The sequence below is a fragment of the Staurois parvus genome, unplaced genomic scaffold, assembly GCF_062004578.1.
Source record: "Staurois parvus isolate SC_StPar_1 unplaced genomic scaffold, SC_StPar_1.0 ptg000887l, whole genome shotgun sequence".
Taxonomy (NCBI): domain Eukaryota; kingdom Metazoa; phylum Chordata; class Amphibia; order Anura; family Ranidae; genus Staurois; species Staurois parvus.
The window spans coordinates 894,383-919,794 of NW_028318683.1; the positions used below are offsets into that span (position 1 = coordinate 894,383).

The 25,412-nt window shown below is 39.7% G+C and overlaps 1 protein-coding gene and 1 long non-coding RNA gene across 2 annotated transcripts in view; one reads left to right on the forward strand and one right to left on the reverse strand.

The window, feature by feature from the left end:
- Positions 1-25,412, reverse strand: part of LOC149442413 (A.superbus venom factor 1-like) — a 476,989-nt gene that overhangs the window by 282,621 nt on the left and 168,956 nt on the right. Inside the window, exon 11 of the mRNA XM_089656130.1 lies at positions 4,524-4,639. Coding sequence (XP_089512256.1) covers positions 4,524-4,639 — 116 coding nt within the window. The remainder of the gene's footprint in view (positions 1-4,523; positions 4,640-25,412) is intronic.
- Positions 1-25,412, forward strand: part of LOC149442414 (uncharacterized) — a 167,122-nt gene that overhangs the window by 51,144 nt on the left and 90,566 nt on the right. The window lies entirely within an intron of this gene.

Sequence of the window (25,412 nt, forward strand, 5' to 3'; positions counted from 1 at the left end):
AAAAAAATGCAGCTTCATCCCTGTGCATATTTTTTCTCGTTTGATGTCATCTGCTGTAAGGAATTATGACATTGGGAATAAGAAGTTGCTGGCAATTAAGGAAGCCTTTTCCGAATGGAGGCATCTGTTGGAAGGGGCTAAGCATCCTGTGACTGTCTTCACGGATCATAAAAATCTAGAATTCATCCGTTCTGCCAAGAGATTGTCTTCTAGACAAGCACGTTGGTCACTGTTCTTTTCCAGGTTCAATTTTATGATCTCTTATCAACCTGGGTCAAGAAACGGAAAGGCTGATGCCTTATCACGAATATCGTCTGGGCCTCTCCAGGAGAACACTTCTGAATGCACAATCCTGCCTCCAAAAGAACTTTCTAGGGGCCACAAGTCCTAAGGCATTCTTGAATCTTCTTAAAGAGGGGTATGAGAATGACCCACTTCTCAATCATCCACCTAAGGACATTAACCTGACTTATAAGAATGGATTTTGGATTCAAGGACATCATCTTTATGTACCTGAATCTGTTCGGGTGGAAGCTCTCCAGTTGGTTCATGATTACAAACTTGCTGGGCATTTTGGAGTTGCTAAGACCGAAGAATTAGTACCACGTTCCTTTTGGTGGCCGGGGTACAAGAAGGATGTCAAACGCTATGTGACCTCATGCTTGACCTGTGCACGCAATAAGATTCCCCGAGCCTCCCCTTTGGGGTTTCTTCAGCCACTCCCTGTTCCATCAAGACCATGGGGGTCTATTTCTGTGGATTTTGTGGTGGATTTACCTCCCTCAAAAGGAATGACCACTATTTTGGTAGTGGTTGACCGTCTCACTAAAATGGCCCATTTTGTTCCAGTTAAGGGGGTGTCCACTGCTGAACAGACTGCTGAACTGATGGTTCGAGAAGTCTTTAAACTGCATGGAATCCCTGATGATGTGGTGTCTGACAGAGGTGTCCAGTTTACTTCGAAATTCTGGAGACATTTTTGCTCAGCCTTAGGTGTTACAATTAATCTGTCCTCTGCCTTTCATCCCCAGTCTAATGGTCAGACTGAGAGAACTAATCAAACAATGGAACAGTATCTTCGATGCTTTGTCACTTATCTTCAGGATGACTGGGTGGACTGTCTTCCCACTGCAGAGTTTGCATACAACAATTCTAAACATAGTTCCACCTCTCAAAGTCCTTTTTACTTAAACACCAGTTACCATCCAGTTTTTATTCCTGATCTCCCTATCACAACTCCAATTCCTGCTGTTACCAACAGACTAACTACATTGCAGGAGATGCAAGAGAAATTGATTGAGACTTTGAGGGAAGCTCAGGAATATTACAAGAAAGCTGCAGACAGACACCGGAGAGCACTTCCTACGTTTCGTGTGGGTGACAAAGTTTGGTTATCAACAAAGAATTTGAAGGTCCATGTGCCATCTGCTAAGTTGGATCAAAAGTTTGTGGGTCCTTTTCAGATTTCTGCCCAAATCAACCCAGTCACTTTTCGCTTAAAGCTTCCGGATATTATGAGGATTCACCCTGTTTTTCATATATCACTACTCAAACCGTTTCAGGAAAATCCTTTCCCTGGAAGAATTTCTCCACCTCCTCCACCTGATGAGGTACAGGGTGAAGAAGAATTTGTGGTGGAGAAAATCCTTGATTCCAGGATCTTTAGGAATAAGTTACAGTATCTGGTTCAATGGGAAGGATATGGACCAGAAGAAAATTCTTGGGAGCCTGAGGAGAATGTTCACGCCCCTAGATTAACAAGAGAATTCCACCAAAGGTTTTCTCACAAACCTGGCCCTAAGACGTCCAGAGGACGTCCTGGGAGGAGGGGAGTACTGTCAGGGCCTGGACTTGAACCTGGGACTTCTACTGTGTCAGGCAGTAACTCTTCTCACTGAGCTACCTAGGATGCTGGACAACACTCTGCCTCATCTATTGGATAATCCTGCCCTGTTTGCTCTTGAACCTTGAACTCCTTGCTCCTCCCATGAACTTCCTATATAAGCCATGTCCATTGGACTTCCTCCTTGCCAGATTATTGTGCCTTCCAGCCAATATCCGCTTACTGTTCCTGATGCTGTCTTCATCCACGTTACCGACCGTTGGCTTGCTACTGACTACGATTCTGCCTCATCCTATCTACTACCATTGGTGACCGACTTTTGGCTCGTGACTGACTCTGCTTTTGTCTTATCCCTGAATGGTTTGATCCGCTATCGGTTTCCTGCTTGCCTTCCCCTGGTGGGGTAATCCTGAGACTGCGACCTGGTATTTACACGCAGCCAAATCCATCTCCACCATTAGGAGCTCTGGGGAAGACCGGTGTATACTTGGACCCCGCACCTCAGGTGAGCCTGCGTCATTCCCAGAGCGACCTGCTGGTGTTCCAATCCTGCTGTCACGATATAAGGTCAGGTTCAGAGACCAGTTGCTACAGCAGTTGTAAGGCTTACCTGAAACCAGCAGGATTGGTACACCAGCGGCCCACCCTGGGAATGACGCAGGCTCACCTGAGGTGCGGGGTCTAAGCATCCACCGGTCTTCCCCAAAGCTCCTAATGGTGGAGATGGATTTGGCTGCGTGTGAATGCCAGGTTGTAGATCTCAGGATAACCCCACCAGGGAATGAGTAGGCTGGAAACCAAAGCGGATCAAACAGTTCAGGGATCAAGCAGAAGCGGAGTCAGTCACAAGCCAAGGGTCGGTCACAAATTGTAGTAGATGGGATGAGACGAAATCATGGTCAGGAACAAGCCAAAGGTCGGTAACGTAGATGAAGACAGCAGCAGGAACAGTAGTGGGATATTGGCTGGAAAGGCACAATAATCTGGCAAGGAGGAAGTGCATGGACATGGCTTTTATAAGGAAGTTCATGGGAAGAGCAAGGAGTTCAAGGTTCAAGAGCAATCAAGGCACAAGGATTATACAAGAATTGTCAATGGAGCTGTCCAGCATTCCAGATAGCTCAGTGAGAAGAGACATTTGCTTCTCACTGCAGAAGGACCAGGTTCAATCCCAGGCTCTGACACCTGCTGGTTTCAGGTAAGCCTTACAACTGCTGTAGCAATTGGTCTCTGAACCTGATCTTACACCGTGACAAGCAGGGTCATAGGATAGCCAGGGTCATCAACAGTTGGGCAGCGCGGTACAGAATCAGTAGGAAAAGCCAAAGTCAGGAGCAGAGCCGAAGTCAGGAACCAGGAGCAGGAGAGTAATCCGAGTCGGGTCAGGAACAAGCCGGGTCAGCAACAAAGGAATTGTACAGGAGCAAGCAGCACACAGGGGAGCTGAAGACCAGTCAGCACTGAACCAAAGCAGAGATCCTCTTTAAATAGCCTGTCTGGCGCCAATCTTCGCCGTGTGCGTGCGTGATCGCGCATTCCTGTGTGCCTGCACACAACCGGCAGCTCTTCTGTAGAATCTCTTTCATGCATGCGCGTTCCCGATTCTCTTTGCCAGAAATCCCTTACAGTGCAGCGCTTCTCGCGTATGCGCAGTGGGTACCCGGCTGTGAAGCCGCAAGCTGTCACAGCCGGGTGCCCACACCAAAGATGCCGGCCTCCTGGAATACAGGACAGCTGGTGAAACGGGCTGCGAGGGGGGACACCACGGTACAGGCTGTTTTTTAAAAGTCAGCAGCTATAGTTTTTGTAGCTGCTGACTTTTATTTTTTGATAGGTTGAGTGGAACTCCGCTTTAATCCTTTTCCCCCTAGTGCCCAGTACTGGGACCGCTACATCACTTCCTATTAGCAGAGTGGATCCAGTTCTTCTGACAGCAGCAGCATTGCCAATACATTCTGTATTGCAGAGCGCTGATTGAACTACAACTGCCAGAGAGCTGGGGAACCAGGTGGTTGCTGGGAGAGCAGATATATTCTCAGCAAGGAACTGTCTCTATCTCTTGACGTGGGGTTCAGAGCTGAATACAGGGGGACTGCCGTTCTCTTCCAGAGACAGATTGTTTGCCTATTGCTGCGGACTCTGCACATCAGTTCAGCACAGCAGTGACACTGATCGCCACACCAGGATCACATCAGCTTCTCTGCTTTGGGCCTGTCATTGTCCTGTCTTCACACAGACATCTGTCAGGCCACAACTCTGCACATCTCTGCAAACAGCCAAGCCAAGAACTTTTGTTCCTAGGAGGTCGTGCTATCCAAGGGATTGGTGAGTGGGCAGATGCGCAACCTCTTTCTGTTTAGAGATACTGCATGCAGACACCTTTACACCTCAGTATAAGGAAATCTTTGCTTTGAGTAGTACCACAGCCTGTTTAACTTCATTGAGTTACCAGTATCACTACTGCTTATGGCTCAGCCAAACACTCATTCGTTCTACTGTTCACACTGTCATCTCCATAGACTGTATAGGCGCTCTCCCTTATGTTGAAGTGTTATTTTACATTGCCTATGCTTGTCATAATTTGATTATTATTATTATTATTTGCAATTCTTTAAATTTTTTTCAATAGAAAGAAAAGTGTGCCTATGTGTTTTATATACAGTATACAGATTGGTCTTACCGTGAGATGAAAAGGCATTCCAGGTATAAAGTATTTGGAAGTCTTAAAGAATTGGATTTTAAAGGGAAATTCCACAATATGAATATCATCCAGTTGGGCTTCCAATAAATCACTGCCTGCAGAACAAGCAAAAAATAAATATCATTTAAGTTGTCTATAGACATCAGGGAATGGTTGAGCAGAGTTAAATTGGCTTTGGGCAGCACAGTGGTTCAATGGTTAGCACTTCCGCCTGGCAGGACTAGGGTCATTGGTTTGAATCCCAAGCATGACACCATCTGCCTGGAGTTTGCATGTTCTCCCTGTGCCTGCGTGGGTTTCCTCTGGGTACTTCGGTTTCCTCCAACTTTCCAAATACTTGCTGGTAGGTTAATTGGCTCCTGTCTAAATTGGTCCTAGAATGTGTATGACTGTAAGTTAGGGACCTTAGCTTGTACTCCCCTTGAGGGTTAGGGACTGATGTGAATATACAATATATACAGTGAAGGAAATAAATATTTGATCCCCTGCTGATTTTGAATGTTTGCCCACTCACAGGAAATGATCAGTCTAAAAATCGAACTGTAGGTGTATTGTAACACTGAGAGACAGAACAGCAACAAATAATTCAAAAGAAATGCATATCTAACAAATGACTGATTTGCATGTTCATGAGGGAAATAAGTATTTGATACCCTTCACAAAACAGTACTTGGTGGCAAATCCCTTGTTGGCAATCACAGAGGTCAGACATTTCCTGTAGCTGGCCACCAGGTTTGCACACATCTCAGGAGGGATTTTGGCACACTCCTCTTGGCAGATCCTTTCCAAGTCATTAAGGTTTGGTGGCTGACGTTTGGCAACTTGAACTTTCAGCTCCCTCCACAGATTTTCAATCGGATGAAGGTCTGGAGACTGGCTAGGCCACTCCAGGACCTTAATGTGCTTCTTCTTGAGCCACTCCTTTGTTGCCTTGCCCATGTGTTTTGGGTCATTGTCATGCTGGAACATCCATCCACGACCCATTTTCAATGCCCTGGCTGAAGGAAGAAGGGTCTCACCCAAGATTTGACGGTACATTGCCCCGTCCCAACAGCAGGGGGTCAAATACTTATTTCCTTCACTGTATGTAAAGCGATGCACAAATTGACACCGCCATATACGCACCTGTAAATAAAATAAATTTTGGCAGCTTTTGAGAGCTTGGTGCTGGAAGATTTTCTAGCACAGAGCTCTTAGTTCAGACAGAAATGCCCTACCTAACCCATATAGCAAGCCTTTATACTTACTCTCCCTCTAGCCTTGAAGTGTAGGTAAACCCTAACAATGAACTGCTGTTATTTGGTCCATTAAAGTGGAAGTGAAGCCAAATATATAATTTGTATCTACAGGTAAGCCTATAGTAAGTCTTCCCTGTATGTATGATGAATGCCTCCCAAACCTGAGCCACTTAGGAGATGTTCACATCAGCTCCAACTGATGGCCACGCAGTGGTGCTTTTCATTCAAGGCACACTGAATGAAACATAGACACAAAGAAGAGTGACGGCATAAAAAAGACCAAGTGGTCCAACAAGTCGTTTTTATTTTTATATATACAGTATATTATTCTTTTTTACATTTAAAAAAATAAAATTTTGTCTGAGTATAAAGTAGATCTATGTTTGTCTCATACAGTTGTGTTCAAAATAATAGCAGTCAGACATCACTAACCGGATCAATCACTGTTTTTGGTAGAAATTATATTTCTACATGTCAAATAATTTACTAGCAGGTGTAGTAGAGTAATAGAAATCCAACAGACCCAACAGTCATGACATGCATGCTGCTGATTCTGTGTAATTCAATCACTAATTGAAAGGGGCATGTTCAAAATAATAGCAGTGTGGAGTTCTATTAGTGAGGTCATTCATTCTTTGAAAAACAGGTGCCAATTATTGCCCTTATTTAAGGAAGGAAGGCAGCAAATGTTGTACATGCTGGTTACAGTGCATTTCTCTCTGAAATTCTGAGGAAAATGGGTCGTTCCAGACATTGTTCAGAAGAACAGCGTACCTTGATTAAAAAGTTGACTGGAGAGGGGAAAACATATAAAGAAGTACAGAAAATGATAGGCTGCTCAGCTAAAATGATCGCAAATGCTTTAAAATGGCAACCAAAACCTGAAAGATGTGGAGGAAAGCAAAAAACTACCATTCGAATGGATAGAAGAATAGCCAAAATGGCGCAGACTCAGCCAACAATCAGCTCCAGGAAGATGAAAGAAGGTGTGACGTTCCCTGTGAGGACTGTTACAATTAGAAGACGCCTATGTGAAGCCAAGCAATCTGCAAGAAGCCCCCGCAAAGTCCCACTGTTGGAAAAAAGACATGTGCTGAAGAGGTTACAATTTGCCAAAGAGCACATTGACTGGCCTAAAGAGAAATGGCGCAACATTTTGTGGACTGATGAAAGTAAGATTGTTCTTTTTGGGTCTAGTGGCCGGAGACAGTTTGTCAGACGACCCCCAAACACTGAATTCAAGCCACAGTACACTGTGAAGACAGTGAAGCATGGTGGTGCAAGCATCATGATATGGAGATGTTTCTCATACTACGGTGTTGGGCCTATTTATCGCATACCAGGGATCATGGATCGGTTTGAATACATCAGAATACTTGACGACGTCATGCTGCCTTATGCTGAAGAGGAAATGCCCTTGAAATGGGTGTTCCAACAAGACAACAACCCCAAACACACCAGTAAATGTGCAACATCTTGGTTCCAGACCTACAAGATTGACGTTATGGAGTGGCCAGCCCAATCCCCGGATCTTAATCCAATAGAAAACTTGTGGGGTGACATCAAAAATGCAGTTTCTGAGGTAAAACCAAGAAATATAGAAGAACTGTGGAATGTAGTCCAATCATCCTGGACTGGAATACCTGTACACAGGTGCCAGATGTTGGGTGACTCCATGCAACACAGATGTACAGCAGTTCTCAGAAACAGTGCGACTACAACCAAATATTCATTAAGTGATTCAAAGGAAAGCAAAATCTTCAAACATTTTTCAGTTTATATAGTGAATGTTTGAGTTTGTAAAAAAGAATACAAACACTGCTATTTTTTTGAACAGTCTAATATTCACTTTTCTTCAAATTTTTTAGAGGAACACAAATTTGATCTATTTTTCTTCATGTTTTGATTTGGAATAGAATGTGTCGTGTTCCCAATGCATTTGTGTGTATGGAAATAAAAGCTATTAGAAGGATTTTGAGCTTTATTCACTTTTTTCAACACACTGCTATTATTTTGAACACAGCTGTATATGTTTCAATCCACTTGCTGTTGCTGACTCACTACCTCTGCTGGAAGTCTATTCTATGAATTAATGTATAATAAATAGGAAGGAAGCGAGCGCCAAAACCAACTAACAGCTGATACACCAAAGGCAACCAAAAAACCTCATACAATAAAATCCAACACAAAAGGTGCAGCACTAAATAAATGTATATGTAAACTTATGATAGCTGATAAAAGTGACAAAATGCAATAGACACATATTTTAAAGTGCCATGCATGTGACATAAAAGTATCACACAAAGCTTCTCTGAGTAGAGGGTATATAACAGTCCAAAATAGATGAATGTGACTGATGTGATCAGAGATAGTCTCTACCGGGTGATCCTGTGCCTTTCCAGATGATCAATCAGGTGATGTGTCAAAGGGATGTTAAAAATGCACACTCACCAGAAGACAGATCATAATACGTATGGTATATAAAATTTGGCCGGAGGTCCCCCTTAAAATGTAGTCAGCCTGGTCAGGTCCAAGAGATCTCCGTCCTCCCTGGTACTTTGCCACACAGCTGTCGTCCTCCAGGTATGGGCTCTATGGTGGTATTGGCGCATAAAGAGGCAGAAAGAATGCCCATAGTGTAGTACTTTTCAGCCAAAAACGTTTATTATAAGTGAAGCAAATCAATATAAACAGCATAAGAACTGTCACTGACCATGTACAGCAATAAAGATGGCCACCAAACCTCCTCGTGGTCTTGGCGGCGACATCACCGTGTATGGCTCCTCTACGCGTTTCATGCACGTGCACGTATTCATGAGGGGTATGCACATAGAGCAGGAGACGTTATTGCATTCCATTTGTAGTCTGGACGGCGCATGCGCACAACGCAACTGCTGAGTAGGCGCGGTGGCGCACGCGTACACCCAATCCGCCATTTTGCTGGAGCACAGCACATACACGCACCTGCTCAGGCGCCATTGTACCATAGGTTTTACCCATACAATAACAGACAGCAGACATGAAAAGAGAACTAGCAATAGCGAAAAGATAATGATATATAATGAATATGTAAAAAATTTATCGGATCAGGAAGGAGAATCATTAATACAAGAGCCAAAATAAAAAGTTATGCTAATAAAACTCAGATATTGATGAAATTGCATATGAAATTATAAAGGAAATTAAAAACTGTGCTCAAGACAACTGATGCTGTCACTGTAATAGGGAAAAACATGATGATAAAAGCGGTATGTAAAAACAGGTCATATTAAATAGATAAACCCTAATGTTCAATATCATGGATATGAATATGCATAAAAATACAAATAAAAAGCCATAAATATACATAGTCTGAAAAATTAAATAATATATAATAATATAGACTCAATAAACCTATAGGATAAAAACATTATATATGTATATGATCACTCTAAAATAAAAATTAAAATATAAGTCTCAAAAAAGATAAAATGTGAATCACAATGAGGGATAAGAATAGAATAAAAATATAATAAAAGTTTGCTATGGCGAATTAAATAGAATACCTAAACAGATGTAATAAGACACTCAAAAGGTCAAGCTAAAAAGCAGAAAGATATTAATGAAGAGTGGTCTCAACTTTGTCGATGAAACAGTTAAGATCCATGCCAACGTTGAGACCTCTAGGATAAAGGGTGCCCATCTCGAAAATCCATTTGGATTCGAGCTGTGAGACAGCCCTTTTTCTGTTGGTACCTCTCCGATTTTATTTAATCATATCAATGCCGACAAATGTAAGAGAGGAGGGATCTTTATTGTGATATCTTTTAAAGTGCTTTGAAAGTGAATGGTCCTTGAAGCCCTTTTTCACATTATACACATGTTCCCTTAATCTGTCACGCAGTCTCCTTGTGGTACGTCCTATGTACTGTTTACCACAGGGACAACCTAAAAGACTACATATCGACTATGGCATGTGATAAACTTGTCAATCTTATAATTTTTTCCAGAATGTGTTGAGGCAAACGTAAGAACTTTCCTTTTACGGTGATTTATTGCACTGACATAGAACGCATTTGTTACACAGAAAAAATCCGGTAACATCAGAAAAAAAGGATATGATGGGAGGAGGATTTACAACATTAGGCGCTATTAGGTTTCTTAACGCCGTTGTACGCCTGAAAGTTCTCAGGTCTATCAGGTAAAATCTTGGTGAGTACTGGGTCCGCCTTCAATACACCCCAGTTCTTATTAAATATTTTAGTAATCATCTTATGTTGGATTGAAAATGTAGTCACAAATGGACAAGATTTGGTTGGTCTCTATACCATCATTATTTAACATGTTATTTCTATCGGCTTCAAAGACTGATATGAGTGTCTCTTTTAGTTCAGATTCACTATATCCTTTTTCTACGAATCTTTCTTTTAGGATGGAGGCTTTAGAGTAGTATGTATCCAGGTCAGAACAGTTCCTCCGGATCCTGAGGAACTGTCCCTTCGGTATGTTTGACAGCCAGGCTGGGTGGTGACAGCTAACGGAATATAACTATTCCTATCTGACTTTTTAAAAAAATGATCGGTAATAATCCTACAACCTCTCTTAATTAGTGTGAGGTCTAGAAAATTTATCTGACTAAGACTGTAGTCAAATGTTAATTTGATGTTCAGGTCGTTATTATTCACCGAAAAAATTATGCAAAGTCCGCTCGCTACCATTCCATAACAAGATGTCATCTATGTAGCACCTATAGAAAGATAATTTGGGCCACTTTCTGGAATAAATATTATCCTCCTCCCACCTGGCCATGAGGAGGTTGGCCAGGCTGGGAGCAAACTTTGCTCCCATAGCTACTCCGCGTATCTGGAGGTAAAATTTGTTTTCAAACCAGAAGTACCGTATTTGCTGGCGTATAAGACGACTGGGCGTATAAGACGACCACCTACTTTTCCTGTTTAAAATATAGGGTTTGGGCTATACTCGCCGTATAAGACTACCCCTCTTCCAACGCACACCAAAAATTAAAAAACATCAGATTTGATTTCAATATGGTATGGTATGGTATTCCAATGATGGGGCACGCTTCCTCCCACTGACACCAATGATGGGGCACGCTTCCTCCCACTGACACCAATGATGGGGCACGCTTCCTCCCACTGACACCAATGATGGGGCACGCTTCCTCCCACTGACACCAATGATGGGGCACGCTTCCTCCCACTGACACCAATGATGGGGCACGCTTCCTCCCACTGACACCAATGATGGGGCACGCTTCCTCCCACTGACACCAATGATGGGGCACGCTTCCTCCCACTGACACCAATGATGGGGCACTATTCCTCCCACTGACACCAATGATGGGGCACTATTCCTCCCATTGACACTAATGATGGTGCCCCATCATTAGTGTCAGTGTGTGAGGAATAGTGTCCCATCATTGGTGTCAGTGGGAGGAATAGTGCCCCATCATTGGTGTCAGTGGGAGGAATAGTGCCCCATCATTGGTGTCAGTGGGAGGAATAGTGCCCCATCATTGGTGTCCGTGGGAGGAACAGTGCCCCATCATTGGTGTCCGTGGGAGGAATAGTGCCCCATCATTGGTGTCCGTGGGAGGAATAGTGCCCCATCATTGGTGTCCGTGGGAGGAATAGTGCCCCATCATTGGTGTCAGAGCAACGAATCGTGCCCCATCATTGGTGTCAGTGGAAGGAATAGCACCCCCATCATTGGTATCAGTGGAAGGAATAGCGCCCCATCATTGGTGTCAGTTCGAGGAATAGCGCCCCATCATTGGTGTCAGTTCGAGGAATAGCGCCCCATCATTGGTGTCAGTTCGAGGAATAGTGTCCCATCGTTGGTGTCAGTGGGGGGAGGAATAGTGCCCCATTGTTGGTGTCAGTGGGGGGAGGAATAGTGCCCCATCGTTGGTGTCAGTGGGAGGAATAATGCCCCATCATTAGTATCAGTGACACCAATGATGGGGCACTATTCCTCCCACTGACACCAATGACACTTGCTGACTCCTGTTCTAGTATAGTACTGCTGCAGCCAGCATATGTGGTTGCAGCAGCACCTCTGCACTGCACACTTACCCTGACTCGATTTTCGCGGGTCCGCTCGGCTCCGCCTCCTCGCCCGTGATTGGCCGCCTGTGTGCCTTTCCTGAGCTACAGTTCTGGTTGCCAATCACCGGTGAGGAGGCGGAGCCGAGCGGCAGGAGTGAGGGAGTGGCCGGAGTGACTGAAGGAGCAGCGCTTCCTGGATGGATCGTCATGGGAGCCAGGTAAGAGACTGCAGCCCTCTGCCCACCCCTGTACTTGGTGTCCCTTCCGTCGGAAGGGGGGGACGGCGGCAGCACCGCGCCGCCCCCCTAAACAGTGCCCCCTGACGTGTACCGGTGTATAAGACGACCCCCGACTTTTGAGAAGATTTTCAAGGGTCAAAAAGTTGTCTTATACGCCGGAAAATACGGTAATTATTCGCCATAGCAAATCCTAAAAGTTGTAAAATAAAATCCTTCTGTATATGTGGGATATTAGTAAAACCATCAAGATAAAATGTCACTGCTTCCATCCCATCATTGTGACCTATATTACTATATAGAGAGGACACATCTGCAGTAACCAGAAATGTATCAGAATTGGCAGATAAATCTTGGATGTCATTAAGCATCTGTTTTGTGTCCTTTAGATATGAAGGGGTACCCATTACTAGGGGCTGACAATAATGGTCTATATATTGACCTATTTTAGAACATAGCAAACCGATTCCGCTAATTATAGGTCTCCCTGGGGGGTTTATGGGATCTTTGTGCACCTTCAGTAGGATGTAAATAAAATAAAATAGTGTTGCGCTCCCAAACCTCCAATTATTATATTATTATTTAAATCACTTAATCTCTATCCTAAAAATCATATGATAGGAGAAATGTGTATAAAAAATACCAATAATTAAAAATGATGTCTGTGATTAATCATAAATTATAAATACTGATAATCTTATGCTTTATATCAATTCAAATTAACCTAGTGCATAAATGAATAAAAACAATAAAAAATGAAAAAAATTTTTTGAAAAAAACGTCCCATATAATAAAAGTGACTTTGTGCTGAAAAATCTTCAATCTATATTGATTATATATCCGTGACTGCTTGTGAATCCTCCCAAAAGTGAAGATGTACGCTCACCTCATTGGAAGCCTGCAATTAGGCTATATAAGCATTCGGTTCTCCTCCCTTGGAACCTACTTGTTAGGAACTCTTGCTTTGAGATAATAGATATCCGTAATAGACGATATGTGCTGTGGATCACTTCTCCAGAGGATGCAACTCCTCTATATTCACATCTCCATGCGGTTCTCCACATATAAAAAAGGTCTCGACATGGTGCTTTATCTTTTATAAAGATCGGCTTTATTTGCTCAGAATATGGCACTCACATATATTGTATTCAGACAGTGGTAACTCGAATACGATCCGAAACTTCCGCTGACTGTCGGAGCTGTACACCCGTGGTCCGGCAAACGAACTGACTCCCTCCGAGTGACGTTACAGTCCCACCCCTACGCGTTACGCCACTGGTCACGTGGCTTCATCAGGGGGATTTGATTGGTCCGTCACTCGCACATTGCCGGCTTATAAAGCACGGCTCAGCCATTTTAATGACTATCTGCTGGAGGCAGCAATTTTCCTGGAGGTAAATCTAATTTGAAGACGCTGTCTTCTATTGCTACATGTGATAATAGTAACACTTTAATCATTCCGGAGGGGTACATAGTAGCACAATTCCGCAGTCAGCGTGGATATAGCCAATCTACCCAATAACATAAATATGCAATATATAGCAATGATGGTACATCCATGTATGGGGTAAGCAAACATTAACAAGAAACAAAACATATAAAATTACATCAATAAATATAATATTTTAATATAAAACAAATTGTTATTAGAAATAAAATAAAATAAAAGTAATAAATGCTAAAAATAAAATTTAAAAAATATGTAAAAAATATATATAAAAAATATATAATTTATACACACCTATAACATAGTGTGTAAATAGATATGCCAATTAATGATACATGTATCTCTAATGACAACCTAGCTATAATAACACTAGGAAGTGCCCTATCAAAAACTGGCTTGATGAGGTGTATGAGGAGCCAATCAGAACAGAATACCGACCTGATCCTATTCCGATGTATCTCCACCACACCCCATCAAACCTCTAGATAATCATAAAAAGGACTATATTATAGGTGGTAAATCTAGCGTGTATTAACCTAATCTAAATATCACTGATAAAACATGATAAATCAAAATCCTTATTTAATCCTCCTGGCGCTAAACTACCCAACTCATAAATCCAAAAGGATTCCTTTTTACTTATTTCGCGTACTAGATTATCCCCCCTCCAGTGTGAATAGTGTTTGGTGATACCCCAAAATTCTATTTTATCTATATCTTGATTATGGTGAATTTTAAAATGTACTGATAAGTGATGGTATTTGAATCCAATATCTATATTGTGTACGTGTTCTTGCATACGTTCTTTAAGACTTCTCTTTGTACGACCTATGTATAGATAATTGCAAGGACATTTTAAGGCATACACTACACCTGTACTGTCACAAGAAATGAATTGATCTATTTTGTATTGTTTACCATTCCTCGGATTTGTAAATGACTCTCTACATCTTGGATTCGAGTGTGTTTTTCTGCAACTGTAGCACCGACCACATTTGTAAAACCCAGTTCCACTAAAGAAACTTAAGGTGTTTTTCAAAGTTTGGGGGGGTTCTAACACATTTTTAACTACTCGATCTCGAATGTTTGGTGCCCTTTTATAAATGAACCTAGGTCGTTCTTTAATGATATTTTTCAAGGTTTTATCAAGTTGGAGTATATTCCAATGTTTATTTATAATTTTTTGAACATCTCTATATTGTCTATTATACGGTAATACTATAGATAATTCTTGTTCTCTAACCTTTTGTTTCTTCTTCTCTTCTAACAATGTTGTTCTGTCTATGAGTTCTATTTTACTTCTTTCATCCAATATAGTTTCTTTCTTATAACCCTTATCTACAAACCTTTGAACAAGTATTTGGCTTTGTTCTCTATAATCTTCAATATTAGTGCAATTGCGTCTCAACCTGAAAAATTGTCCCCTTGGTACATTTTTGATCCATGGTCTATAATGGCAGCTATTAACGGGGATATATGAATTACGATCAGTTTTTTTGAAATAATTTTTAGTTATTATACCTTCATCTGTATTCACTAATGTAAGATCTAGAAAATGTATTTCTTTATCATTGATATTCCAACTTAATACAATGTTTTTAGTATTTAAATTTAAATTTTGGTAATAATCAATCAATGACAATGTATCGCCTTTCCACAATATTATGATATCATCAATAAATCTGCCATATATGGCTATATTGTTGTTTATATTGGTGAATACTACTTCCTCCTCCCATTTTGCCATGTACAAGTTAGCAATACTGGGTGCAAAACGGGCGCCCATGGCAACACCCCTTATCTGCAAGTAGTACTCACCCTTATACCAAAAATAGTTATGGCTGAGACAAAATCTAATGCATTTAATCAGAAATTTAATTTGTTTCTTAGAGAGAGAAGAATATTTATTTAAAGCCCAAGTTGCTGCTTCTATTGCTCCAATATGGTCAATTATAGTATACAGTGAAGAGACGTCTGCTGTACTTAAAATTAGATTATTCCTCTTCTCCACTGTTTGAACAATATTAATCACATGTGTAGTATCTTTGATATATGCTTTTGTTTTCTCTACTAAGGGTTGAAGAAATTGATCTATATACTGTCCAATCCTAGATATTAACCCATCTATACCATTAACTATAGGTCTCATAGGGGGATCCTCTAGACTTTTATGTATTTTTGGTATTGAGTAGAGAACCGGTATCTTACTTACTGAGGGCACCAAATATTTTGCTTCCTTTTCATCCAAAATGTTTCTTTGTTTTCCATATAGTATTAATTTGCTTAATTCTGTTTTGTATGTCTTTGTAGGGTTATTAGTCAATTTGCAATAAGTGTCAGTGTCTTCTAACATTTTACTCATAGAAATTTCATAGGAGTCCTTAGATAATAATACTATTCCCCCCCCCCCCCCTTGTCAGCTGGTCTCACTACTAAGTTGTTTCTATCTTGAGTGGTATACCACTGACTAGTGATGAGATTAAAACATTGGATAGAGGTTTGAAGTTTGCGCCAACTAATAAATTGAACAAGTTTGAAACGTATGTAAGTGTGCAAAAATTTGTGAGAAAATTAAATTTAAAAAAATATTTTTTACAAAATCCTATTGTAATTAATAGTCAGAGTACTGGTAATACACAACATAGTACGTTGAAAAATAAATCTTTATTCAATCCCAAAAATCAAGATAATCTATATATAAATTTTAAGAAAATGGTGATGGAAGACATAGAAGAACTTAAAATCAAAACGTTTAAAGGAGAACTTGATATTAATAGAGGCATAAAGTCTCTGCAAGATAGAAACAACTTAGTAGTGAGACCAGCTGACAAGGGGGGGGGGGGAATAGTATTATTATCTAAGGACTCCTATGAAATTTCTATGAGTAAAATGTTAGAAGACACTGACACTTATTGCAAATTGACTAATAACCCTACAAAGACATACAAAACAGAATTAAGCAAATTAATACTATATGGAAAACAAAGAAACATTTTGGATGAAAAGGAAGCAAAATATTTGGTGCCCTCAGTAAGTAAGATACCGGTTCTCTACTCAATACCAAAAATACATAAAAGTCTAGAGGATCCCCCTATGAGACCTATAGTTAATGGTATAGATGGGTTAATATCTAGGATTGGACAGTATATAGATCAATTTCTTCAACCCTTAGTAGAGAAAACAAAAGCATATATCAAAGATACTACACATGTGATTAATATTGTTCAAACAGTGGAGAAGAGGAATAATCTAATTTTAAGTACAGCAGACGTCTCTTCACTGTATACTATAATTGACCATATTGGAGCAATAGAAGCAGCAACTTGGGCTTTAAATAAATATTCTTCTCTCTCTAAGAAACAAATTAAATTTCTGATTAAATGCATTAGATTTTGTCTCAGCCATAACAATTTTTGGTATAAGGGTGAGTACTACTTGCAGATAAGGGGTGTTGCCATGGGCGCCCGTTTTGCACCCAGTATTGCTAACTTGTACATGGCAAAATGGGAGGAGGAAGTAGTATTCACCAATATAAACAACAATATAGCCATATATGGCAGATTTATTGATGATATCATAATATTGTGGAAAGGCGATACATTGTCATTGATTGATTACTACCAAAATTTAAATTTAAATACTAAAAACATTGTATTAAGTTGGAATATCAATGATAAAGAAATAATTTTTAGTTATTATACCTTCATCTGTATTCACTAATGTAAGATCTAGAAAATTTATTTCAAAAAAACTGATCGTAATTCATATATCCCCGTTAATAGCTGCCATTATAGACCATGGATCAAAAATGTACCAAGGGGACAATTTTTCAGGTTGAGACGCAATTGCACTAATATTGAAGATTATAGAGAACAAAGCCAAATACTTGTTCAAAGGTTTGTAGATAAGGGTTATAAGAAAGAAACTATATTGGATGAAAGAAGTAAAATAGAACTCATAGACAGAACAACATTGTTAGAAGAGAAGAAGAAACAAAAGGTTAGAGAACAAAAATTATCTATAGTATTACCGTATAATAGACAATATAGAGATGTTCAAAAAATTATAAATAAACATTGGAATATACTCCAACTTGATAAAACCTTAAAAAATATCGTTAAAGAACGACCTAGGTTCATTTATAAAAGGGCACCAAACATTCGAGATCGAGTAGTTAAAAATGTGTTAGAACCCCCCCAAACTTTGAAAAACACCTTAAGTTTCTTTAGTGGAACTGGGTTTTACAAATGTGGTCGGTGCTACAGTTGCAGAAAAACACACTCGAATCCAAGATGTAGAGAGTCATTTACAAATCCGAGGAATGGTAAACAATACAAAATAGATCAATTCATTTCTTGTGACAGTACAGGTGTAGTGTATGCCTTAAAATGTCCTTGCAATTATCTATACATAGGTCGTACAAAGAGAAGTCTTAAAGAACGTATGCAAGAACACGTACACAATATAGATATTGGATTCAAATACCATCACTTATCAGTACATTTTAAAATTCACCATAATCAAGATATAGATAAAATAGAATTTTGGGGTATCACCAAACACTATTCACACTGGAGGGGGGATAATCTAGTACGCGAAATAAGTAAAAAGGAATCCTTTTGGATTTATGAGTTGGGTAGTTTAGCGCCAGGAGGATTAAATAAGGATTTTGATTTATCATGTTTTATCAGTGATATTTAGATTAGGTTAATACACGCTAGATTTACCACCTATAATATAGTCCTTTTTATGATTATCTAGAGGTTTGATGGGGTGTGGTGGAGATACATCGGAATAGGATCAGGTCGGTATTCTGTTCTGATTGGCTCCTCATACACCTCATCAAGCCAGTTTTTGATAGGGCACTTCCTAGTGTTATTATAGCTAGGTTGTCATTAGAGATACATGTATCATTAATTGGCATATCTATTTACACACTATGTTATAGGTGTGTATAAATTATATATTTTTTACATATTTTTTTTAAATTTTATTTTTAGCATTTATTACTTTTATTTTATTTTATTTCTAATAACAATTTGTTTTATATTAAAATATTATATTTATTGATGTAATTTTATATGTTTTGTTTCTTGTTAATGTTTGCTTACCCCATACATGGATGTACCATCATTGCTATATATTGCATATTTATGTTATTGGGTAGATTGGCTATATCCACGCTGACTGCGGAATTGTGCTACTATGTACCCCTCCGGAATGATTAAAGTGTTACTATTATCACATGTAGCAATAGAAGACAGCGTCTTCAAATTAGATTTACCTCCAGGAAAATTGCTGCCTCCAGCAGATAGTCATTAAAATGGCTGAGCCGTGCTTTATAAGCCGGCAATGTGCGAGTGACGGACCAATCAAATCCCCCTGATGAAGCCACGTGACCAGTGGCGTAACGCGTAGGGGTGGGACTGTAACGTCACTCGGTGGGAGTCAGTTCGTTTGCCGGACCACGGGTGTACAGCTCCGACAGTCAGCGGAAGTTTCGGATCGTATTCGAGTTACCACTGTCTGAATACAATATATGTGAGTGCCATATTCTGAGCAAATAAAGCCGATCTTTATAAAAGATAAAGCACCATGTCGAGACCTTTTTTATATGTGGAGAACCGCATGGAGATGTGAATATAGAGGAGTTGCATCCTCTGGAGAAGTGATCCACAGCACATATCGTCTATTACGGATATCTATTATCTCAAAGCAAGAGTTCCTAACAAGTAGGTTCCAAGGGAGGAGAACCGAATGCTTATATAGCCTAATTGCAGGCTTCCAATGAGGTGAGCGTACATCTTCACTTTTGGGAGGATTCACAAGCAGTCACGGATATATAATCAATATAGATTGAAGATTTTTCAGCACAAAGTCACTTTTATTATATGGGACGTTTTTTTTTCAAAAATTTTTTTTCATTTTTTTCATTTTTTATTGTTTTTATTCATTTATGCACTAGGTTAATTTGAATTGATATAAAGCATAAGATTATCAGTATTTATAATTTATGATTAATCACAGACATCATTTTTAATTATTGGTATTTTTTATACACATTTCTCCTATCATATGATTTTTAGGATAGAGATTAAGTGATTTAAATAATAATATAATAATTGGAGGTTTGGGAGCGCAACACTATTTTATTTTGCGTTTTGCCACATTGGTAGTTATGTGCTAGAGGTTGCGATCCAACTTTAAAGTGTTCAATAAGGAGTTTTTTTCTGCTTTCTGGCTCGCAAGACATTTCAAATATAGTAGGATGTACATACTGTAACTGGCAATTTAGGAGCTGAGGGGCATAGGAACTCTTTCTCCTTTTTATTAATAACATGATCTTGATATCCTTTGCTAATGATAGTTTTAAGTGCCTTCTTATATTGTGTCATAGGGTCTTTTTGGTAACAAACGATAAGTACTAGTATCGTTAAGAATTATATACACCTCAGTCATGTAATCAACCTGATTTAGGACAACTACCCCTCCTCCTTTGTCTGCTGGTCATATTATCAAGTCTTTTTTGTTCAAAAGACTATCAATAGCATTGTTAATATGTTGTTTATCATGTGGACGTTTAACTTTAAGAACTTCCAAATCTTTCAAGACCATCTCTTTGAAAACATTAATATATGAATGTGATTGTTGGGGTGGATTGAAGAGAGATGCATTTCTGAAATTAGAGCATAGGATGCCCCCCGGATCAGAAATGTCTTGTAAGGGAGGGTGACGTCCAGCTGGATTATTGGCAGGGTTAGCAAAATGTCTTTTAAGAGTTAGCTGTCTGACAAACTTATTGATGTCAATATAGGTATTAAATTTATTTAAACCTTTCTTAGGGGCGAATTTAAGGCTCTTATCCAGTAATGAAAGCTACTGTTTAGACAATTCAGTTTTGCTCAAATTATAAATACCCTTTCCAGTTATACTCGTCTTTTCTTTGGATCGATGGATCCTTTTTCCTCCTCTCTTTCCTCTTGTATTGCGCTTCTTTTTCTGGGTTTGCCCTGGCCTAAAAAATGATGCTGAGATGGTATATATTGCTCATTGGATGATGTGTGTTGTTGTTCATCCATTCTCCAAGAGAGTTGGGGTTCCTATAATGTGGTAGAGGGTGCCTATATGGAGGTCCTCGGGATCCTTAAGGTGTTCCATTATTCCACCTTGGGGAATTGTATTGTGATCTGTTATTATGAAACGGATGATATTAACAGTGTCACAGAGTGGCAACAATTATTTAATAAAGCAGGAATCGATTTATTGAAATTCCTGATTTCACGTAAAAAGAAAAAACTGTTGCATTTGGATACTGAAATTAATAAAGTCCGTGATAAACTCAATCCTTTTAAAGATTCAAATGAATACAAATTGGAATCAGACTGAAAACTTACCTTGAAGGAGTTGAAAAGGAACAGAAAATTAAGAAACGTAAGAAATATATATGTGATTCTAGAGATTATCAGATAACTGTATATTCAAATGGCAAACCCACAATGAGGAATCCAACATTGTTCCCATTTCAGTAAATAATAATACTCCACGGCCTTCTAGATCATCTGGTAATTTTCAGAAATTCCACCAGAATCAGCAACGTCCTTCTAAAAAAGCAGGTTTCTCTAAGCAACCTGAGAAACCACAGCACAATGAGTATACTGTTCCAGTCAGTAATAGGTTTGATTCCTTTAATCTCCTATCAGATAATATAGATTCTTGTGGATACAACTGGTACCCAGATAGAGACTACCAATATAGAACACCTACCTGTCATGGACGCACTATCGCCACCCTCAACATGCGACGATCGCACGACCACGACCAACAATACGTCACGACCGCGGCGTCAGACCCCAGACCTTCTCACCAAACTCGTGACCGAAGGACCAGCCAATCTAAAATCGCGATGTGACATGCGTAACAACGCCACACTCAGCTGCGCCCAGCACAACGATTATCCAGCTAATGGTCTACAGTCTGTGCCTGCAGTCTGAATGCGCTTGTTACTGGGTCGGGTTAATTACGCAACTAACCCTCTACTGCCACCACCCCTTTTTGTACAGAGAAAGGGGAAACTCTCCTTATCAATTAATACACTATAATGATTGAAATAATAGTCGGTATAACACGGTCCACAGGCCAGTTATACAGAGATTAAAACAAACAGTAGCGTCTCTTCAAAGGCAGGAATTCGTGAGTTGCAAGTAAAGCGCTTAGAAACAGTTTAACACTTTCAGAAAGAAAGATTTATTACTAAAAGAGTCAAACAGGTGCAATAAAATATTTACAAAGAAGATGTAACTAAGATATATATTTATATATACACAGAAAACAGCACAGCAAAGAGATAACAGGGAGAAGTTAAAAGGTTAAGTTACTTGCCATGTTCAGCCTTAAGGTAAGCAGGTCCAAGTTGCAGAGCGAAGGGTCTTTGATCTCCTGTTGTTACGATGTTAAAATTGGGAGATGTGTTTAGCTTAACTTTTTAGGCTTGCCAGCCTGTCTTTTAAAGTCCCCCTGCAGGGGGGGTGGCTCTGAGTACTGGCCAATACCCTGTTTTGGGCGGGATCGTCGTATGGACTCTGCATTAAAAACTGACAGCTTCATAATCCATGATATGAAACATAGGTGACAGCTGACCTGAGGAATGTTCATTTAACTTCTGTCACCTGGCTGGTAGGGTTTATGAGGTTCCAACTTCTTTCAAGTCCTGGGGAAAAACTACCTTATCTTGGTTAGGAGGTGTGAGTTTACACAGGCCTTGGGACAGAGTCTGCTGCCGCTATGGGGGGGCTTTGTAGCGCTGGGCCCCATGCTGCTCCAGCCTGCCAGCAACTTTTAACACACACACATCTGTCTCTGTGCCTCTCAGGAAGGGAGGGGGTAGGGAATAAAGGATTGAGGAATACTTCTAATAAAAAAGGGGAACTCCGCGTCCATCTCTGATGAGCAATTTTGCTACATTACCCAACATCATTGCAGACCTAGGCCATCTAATACTGATTATGGCCGTAACTGACAACCCTCGAGGAATAACTCCAGGTTTCATAATAACAGATCACAATACAATTCCCCAAGGTGGAATAATGGAACACCTCAAGGACCCTGACAGAGAGGACCTCCATATAGGCCCTCTCCACCACATTATAGGAACCCTAAACCCCCTCCCCCCACTCTCTTGGAGAATGGATGAACAACTACACACATCATCCAATGAGCAATATATACCATCTCAGCATCATTTTTTAGGCCAGGGCAAACCCAGAAAAAGAAGCGCAATACAAGAGGAAAGAAAGGAGGAAAAATGATCCATCAATCCAAAGAAAAGACGAGTATAACTGGAAAGGGTATTTATAATTTGAGCAAAACTGAATTGTCTAAACAGTAGCTTTCATTACTGGATAAGGGCCTTAAATTCGCCCCTAAGAAAGGTTTAAATAAATTTAATACCGATATTGACATCAATAAGTTTGTCAGACAGCTAACTCTTAAACGACATTTTGCTAACCCTGCCAATAATCCAGCTGGACGTCACCCTCCCTTACAAGACATTTCTGATCCTGGGGGCATCCTATGCTCTAATTTCAGAAATGCATCCCTCTTCAATCCACCCCAACAATCACATTCATACATTAATGTTTTCAAAGAGATGGTCTTGAAAGATTTGGAAGTTCTTAAAGTTAAACATCCACATGATAAACAACATATTAACAATGCTATTGATAGTGTTTTGAACAAAAAAGACTTGGTAATATGACCAGCAGACAAAGGAGGAGGGGTAGTTGTCCTAAATCAGGTTGATTACATGACTGAGGTGTGTATAATTCTTAACGATACTAGTACTTATCGTTTGTTACCAAAAGACCCTATGACACAATATAACAAGGCACTTAAAACTATCATTAGCATAGGATATCAAGATCATGTTATTAATAAAAAGGAGAAAGAGTTCCTATGCCCCTCAGCTCCTAAATTGACAGTTATGTACATCCTACTGAAGGTGCACAAAGATCCCATAAACCCCCCAGGGAGACCTATAATTAGCGGAATCGGTTCGCTATGTTCTAAAATAGGTCAATATATAGACCATTATCTTCAGCCCCTAGTAATGGGTACCCCTTCATATCTAAAGGACACAAAACAGATGCTTAATGACATCCAAGATTTATCTGCCAATTCTGATACATTTCTGGTTACTGCAGATGTCTCCTCTCTATATAGTAATATAGGTCACAATGATGGGATGGAAGCAGTGACATTTTATCTTGATGGTTTTACTAATATCCCACATATACAGAAGGATTTTATTTTACAACTTTTAGGATTTGCTATGGCGAATAATTACTTCTGGTTTGAAAACAAATTTTACCTCCAGATACGCGGAGTAGCTATGGGAGCAAAGTTTGCTCCCAGCCTGGCCAACCTCCTCATAGCCAGGTGGGAGGAGGAAATTATTTATTCCAGAGAGTGGCCCAAATTATCTTTCTATAGGCGCTACATAGATGACATCTTCTTGTTATGGAATGGTAGCGAGCGGACTTTGCATAATTTTTTCGGTACTCTGAATAATAACGACCTGAACATCTTATTAACATTTGACTACAGCCTTAGTCAGATTAATTTTCTAGACCTCACACTAATTAAGAGAGGTGGTAGGATTATTACCGATCATTTTTTAAAAAGTCAGATAGGAATAGTTATATTCCGTTAGCTGTCACCACCCAGCCTGGCTGTCAAACATACCGAAGGGACAGTTCCTCAGGATCCGGACCTGGATACATACTACTCTAAAGCCTCCATCCTAAAAGAAAGATTCGTAGAAAAAGGATATAGTGGATCTGAACTAAATGAGACACACATATCAGTCGCTGAAGCCGATAGAAATAACATGTTAAATAATGATGGTATAGAGACCAACCAAATCTTGTCCATTTGTGACTACATTTTCAATCCAACATAAGATGATTACTAAGATATTTAATAAGAACTGGGGTGTATTGAAGGCGGACCCAGTACTCACCAACATTTTACCCGATAGACCTGAGAACTTTCAGGCGTACAACGGCGTTAAGAAACCTAATAGCGCCTAATGTTGTAAATCCTCCTCCCATCATATCCTTTTTTCTGATGTTACCGGATTTTTTCCGTGTAACAAATGCGTTCTATGTCAGTGCAATAATCACCGTAAAAGGAAAGTTCTTACGTTTGCCTCAACACATTCTGGAAAAAATTATAAGATTGACAAGTTTATCACATGCCATAGTCGATATGTAGTCTATCTTTTAGGTTGTCCCTGTGGTAAACAGTACATAGGACGTACCACAAGGCGACTGCGTGACAGATTAAGGGAACATGTGTATAATATGAAAAAGGGCTTCAAGGACCATTCACTTTCAAAGCACTTTAAAAGATATCACAATAAAGATCCCTCCTCTCTTACATTTGTCGGCATTGATATGATTAAATAAAATCGGAGAGGTACCAACAGAAAAAGGGCTGTCTCACAGCTCGAATCCAAATGGATTTTCGAGATGAGCACCCTTTATCCTAGAGGTCTCAACGTTGGCATGGATCTTAACTGTTTCATCGACAAAGTTGAGACCACTCTTCATTAATATCTTTCTGCTTTTTAGCTTGACCTTTTGAGTGTCTTATTACATCTGTTTAGGTATTCTATTTCTATTTCATTTGCCATGGTAAACTTTTATTACATTTTTATTATATTTTTATTCTATTCTTATTCCTCATTGTGATTCACATTTTGTCTTTTTGAGATTTATATTTTTAATTTTTATTTTAGCGTGATCATATACGTACATACAGTGGGGCAAAAAAATATTTAGTCAGCCACCAATTGTGCAAGTTCTCCCACTTAAAAAGATGAGAGAGGCCTGTAATTGGCA